Source organism: Myotis brandtii, unplaced genomic scaffold, assembly GCF_000412655.1.
Source record: "Myotis brandtii unplaced genomic scaffold, ASM41265v1 scaffold517, whole genome shotgun sequence".
In the NCBI taxonomy this organism is placed as follows: domain Eukaryota; kingdom Metazoa; phylum Chordata; class Mammalia; order Chiroptera; family Vespertilionidae; genus Myotis; species Myotis brandtii.
The window spans coordinates 1056047-1060896 of record NW_005369706.1 but is presented as its reverse complement, the minus strand read 5'-3'; the positions used below and the strand labels follow the sequence as shown (position 1 = coordinate 1060896).

Sequence of the window (4850 nt, the reverse complement as noted above, 5' to 3'; positions counted from 1 at the left end):
GAAAAGCCTGACAAACATTGCCTCATCCAGATGATCAAGGTTAACATCATCAGCGATAAGTCTTGCTGATAGCATGTACCCCTGATATGATGTGATGAGAATTGCACTTTATCTGCATGGTCTTCCTCCCCAAACCCTATGACCCCCAGTCAATCATGAGCAAAATAATCAGATAAATCCCAGCTGATGGACAGTCTACAAAATATCTGACCAGGACTCCTCAAAACTGTCAAGATCATCAGAAACAAGGAAAGTCTGAGAAACTGCCTGGGATCAGAAAAACACATTAGGTAAAAACTAAGAAAATCTGAATTAAGTGTGGGCTTCAGTTAATAATAATGTAGCAATGTTGCTTCATTAATTGTGACAAATGTATCATACTAATTTAAGATGCTAATAATAGGGGAAACTGGGTATGGGGTATATGAGACTTCTTTGTACTATCTTCATAACTTTTCTGTAAATCTAAAACTGTTCTACAACAAAAAGTTTATTTGAAAAATATTTTCTACTAAATAAAAAAATCAGGGCTTAGTGGAGAAGTGGCTAATTTCTACTAAATGGGAGAACATATTCACCAATGATACATCTGATAAAGAGTTAATATCCAAAATTTATAAAGAACTCATACTACTCAATACCAAAAAAATGAACAACCCAATTAAAAAAATGGGCAGAGGGTCTGACTAGACACTTCTCCAAAGAGGACATAAAGAAGGCCAATAGACATATGAAGAGATGCACAACGGCACTAATAATCAGAGAAATGCAAATTAAAACCACAATGCGATATCATCTCATATCTGTCATCAATAAATCCACAAATGACAAGTGTTGGCAAGAAGTTGGAGAAAAGGGAGCCCTAGTGCACTGTTGGTGGGAATGCAGACTGGTGCAGCCACTATGGAAACCAGTATGGAGTTTCCTCAAAAGATTAAAAATGGACCTGCCTTACAACTCAGTGATTCCTCTTCTGGGGATTTATCCAAAGAAACCCAAAACACTAATTCGAAAGAATATATGCACCCCTATCTTCATTGCAGTAATATTTACAATAGCCAAGCTATGGAAGCAAACCAAGTGCCCATCAATAGACAAGTAGATAAAAAACCTTTGGCACATATATACAATGGAATATTGCTTGCCCATAAAAAGAATGAAATCTTACCATTTGCGACAGCATGGATGGATCTAGTATTATGCTCAGTGAAATAAGTCAGTCAGAGGAAGACAAGTACCATATGATTTCACTTGCAAAATAAACAAACAAAATAGAAACAGACTTTTAGATACAGAGAGGGAACTGATGATTTCCAGAGGAGAGGGGAGGGTTGGGGAAATTAGTAAAAGAGATGAAGGGACTAAGAAGCATAAATTGGTAGCTACAAAATAGTCATAGGTAAGGAAGTAAAGCATTGGAAATCTATATATATAAAAGCCAAGCGACTGGAAAGACTGGAATGACCTGAATGACCAGAATGACCTGTCGCTATGACGTGCACTGTGGCTGGCCAACCTCCCGTATCCCCTCCCTCTGGCCAGCCAACCTTCTCCACGCCCCCAATTCATGCACCAGGCCTCTAGTATAGTCAATAATAAAGTGATAGCTATGTATGGTGCCAGATGGGAAATATTGAGGGGAACACTATGTAAAGTGTGTGATTGTCTAACCACTAAGCTGTATACCTGAAACCAGTACATAATAAAAAGAGCTGGGGGAGAGCGAAATGGAGAGAGAGATAAAGAGATGAGCAAGTGTTGTGAAATCTTGATTATTCGTGTATCTAGATGATGGGTATGTAGGGGTTAATTATACTATTCTACTTTTGAACGTGTTTGAAAATATATGTGAAAGATTTTGAAAAGCAAGTTGCAAAAAACATATTCCATTTTTATAGAATTCAAAGCTAGTGTGGTGGGCTCTGTGAAGCACTGCCCAGATAGATCCCCCTTTACTGAGGGCTTGTTGCCCTGGCTGCTGGGAGTGCTGTTGGCCCCAACCATCAGTCCCTTCAGAGATTGTTTCAACTGCAGAGAGCTTTCTCGCCCAAGGTCATGCCCTTTCCTAAGGTGGCCAGGTCTAATGACTGATTGATGTGATAGTATAGAGCTCTGGCCATCTTGGCCCAACTTGGGACAATTCTAAAGGACTATTGTTGCTCCAGAGTGTCCTGTGGGGTCGGCTAAGGCAGTTGCTGAGTCTGCATCACAACTTGACTCCTCCATCTGCCTGATCCTGCTCCCTTTCCCTGTCTTTCCCAGATGTTGATCCCAAGCACAAGCCTTGACAAACACTGTGATGCTAAACCCCATCTCAGAGTCTAGTTCCCTAAGAACCCCTATTTGTGACAGTTTAATGGGTAGAATTGTGTCCCTCCTAAAATTCATATGTTTAAGTTCTAACCTCCAGTACCTCAGAATGTGATCTTTTTTTAAAAAATATATTTTATTGATTTTTTACAGAGAGGAAGGGAGAGGGATAGAGAGTTAGAAACATCGATGAGAGAGAAACACCGATCAGCTGCCTCCTGCACATTCCCCACTGGGGATGTGCCCGCAACCAAGGCACATGCCCTTGACCGGAATCGAACCTGGGACCCTTCAGTCCGCAGGCCGACGCTCTATCCACTGAGCCAAACCGGCCAGAGCTCAGTATGTGATCTTATTTAGTAGAAACAAATTCTCTAAGGAGTTAATTAAGTTAGGGTGAGGTCATTAGCGTGAGCCCTAATCCAATATGCCCGATGTCCTTATAAAAAGGGGAAATTTGGACACAGAAACAGACATGCTTAGAAGGAAATAATGCACATAGATACAGGGAGAAGATGGCCGTTCACAAGCCAAGGAGAAAGGCCTGGAACAGCTCCTTCCCTCACAGTCCTCAGAAGAACCCTGCCAACTCTTCCATCTCGGACTCCTAACCTCCAGCACTGTGAAACAAAAAATTTCTATTGTTTAAGTCACCCAGCTTGTGGTACTTTGTTATGACAGTCCCAGCAAAATAATACAGACAATAAACAGAGCTAAACACTTTTGTCCAGGGATGCAGATATATGTAGCAAAGCTATCAAGAAAAGCAAGAGAATGAGAAGCACATGTAAACTGTCTGAATGCTGGGAACATGTGCAAAGCTCTCTCTGCAGAGTTTGGCATTACAAGAGAAGGAAGTATGGACAAACACAGAAATCTGTTTCCTTTGTGGGGATTGAATGAGACTTTCTTTGGTAATATTCATTTTTGGTCCTTCTGGGCCTCTTTCATAGCCAGTGGAATGTTGGGGCAGGGGGAGGGTGTGCAGATTTCCCTACTTTCATTTTTTAAAATTGTGATTAAACTTTATTGTACAAAAAACCTGTTTGAAAGAAACAGAGAACCAAACAGTATTTCATTGCAAACAAAAGCTAACAAACAGTAACCGCACACTCCCCCACTGAACACACTGGGAACCCGCGGCGCTGCGGCCCGGCCACGGGCTCAGTGGAACGTGATCCGGAAGCTGCGCTCCTGCTCCTTGGGCCGCCCCTCGCACACCTTGGTCACCTCCTCCACCTTCCTCTGCAGCAGGGCCGAGTTCTGGTCGATCCACTGCAGGGAGTCCATGTGTGCGTTGAGGATCTTGCAGATCTGCTGCAGCGGGTCGCTGGTGTCGGCGGGGCCCCCGGACGTGTTCAGGTGCTCGATGATGTCCTTGAGGTCTTGGGCCATGCGCTTCAGCTGTGCGTCGATGTTCTCGGCCAGCTTGTAGGTCTTCTCGCGCTTCTCGTCGGCATGCTGCAGGTAGACGGTCCCGCTCTGCTCCTTGACGGACTCCTCCAGAGGGCTCAGCAGGTCCTCCAGCTCCTTCTGCTGCGACAGGATGAAGTCCAACTCTTCGTCCAGCCTCTTCTGGTCCAGCTTCACCTTCTCCACCTCGCGGTGGAGGGTGATGATCTTCTCCCCGTTCTCGATCAGCGTGCGGTCCCAGGCGTTGACGTGGGTGGCCTGCTGCAGGAAGTGCCGCTCCTGGTCCTCCAGCTCCAGGCTCCACTTGTTGATCAGACTCTCCAGCTGGGCATAGGTCATCACGGGACTGGTGGACACCCCAGTGGCTGCACTGGGGCCAGACGGAGCGGTTATGGCAGTGGGCGCATTGCTGGGGATCCTGGCTGATGCCAGGGGTTTTAGATTCAAGGAGAAGCTGCTGGTGCTGGTGGTGCTGGTGACGGTGGATGTAGCTGTGGATGCGGTAGAAGCTGCTAGAGGAACCTTTAGGCTGAAGCCCAGCATTCCAGGCCCAGATGTTCCAGCTGTGGTTGCTGGGGCACCAAGGGAGAGCCCGGTGGCAGCAGATGAGGTTGGAGCAGTAGCTAGTGAAGCAAAGAGTGTGGGTCCAGCACTGGTGGTGACAGCACTGGGTGCGGGAGCAGCTGGCTGTGTGGTTCCTGCTCCAGTGGCTGCTGGTGTGGCTGGAGTGAAGGCCAACCCAGCAAGTGTCGTGGGCTGGGCCGAACTCCCCATGGAGCCAATACTGAAACTGGAGGTCCCCCCAGCCTGGGACATGCTTCCACCTGTGAACGAGAAGAGCATGAGACTCTTAATCTCAGGGTCGTGGGTTCGTGCCACACGTTGGGCGCCACTTGTTGGAGTTCAACCCCAGCAGGTCCAGGGATTCCCAAAGGTGTGGATGGAGTCGGCAAAGAAGGAATGACACGGAGACAGTGTTCAGTTGATCAGCAGTCTAGCCAGGTTCTCTAGCCAGGTTCTAGCCAGGGTCTCCAGCCAGGTTGTGTTTATTTCTCCTGCTACATCTGTATTTATACCAGTTGATTTTAATCCTGTCAATTTCTATTCCAAAGGTTAGGGCGTTTCTT

The 4850-nt window shown here is 46.2% G+C and overlaps 1 protein-coding gene across 1 annotated transcript; it reads right to left on the bottom strand.

The window, feature by feature from the left end:
* Positions 1–3415: 3415 nt before the first annotated feature.
* On the bottom strand, positions 3416–4566 carry LOC102264059 (nuclear pore glycoprotein p62). The gene has a single exon (XM_005877409.2). The coding sequence runs from the start codon at positions 4564–4566 to the stop codon at positions 3475–3477; it is 1092 nt and encodes a 363-aa protein (XP_005877471.1). The 3' UTR covers positions 3416–3474.
* Positions 4567–4850: the final 284 nt, after the last annotated feature.

Bases quoted from the DNA above. Each gene is read 5' to 3' on its own strand.
- LOC102264059 (XM_005877409.2), bottom strand. From the start codon at position 4,566: ATGCTCTTCTCGTTCACAGGTGGAAGCATGTCCCAGGCTGGGGGGACC.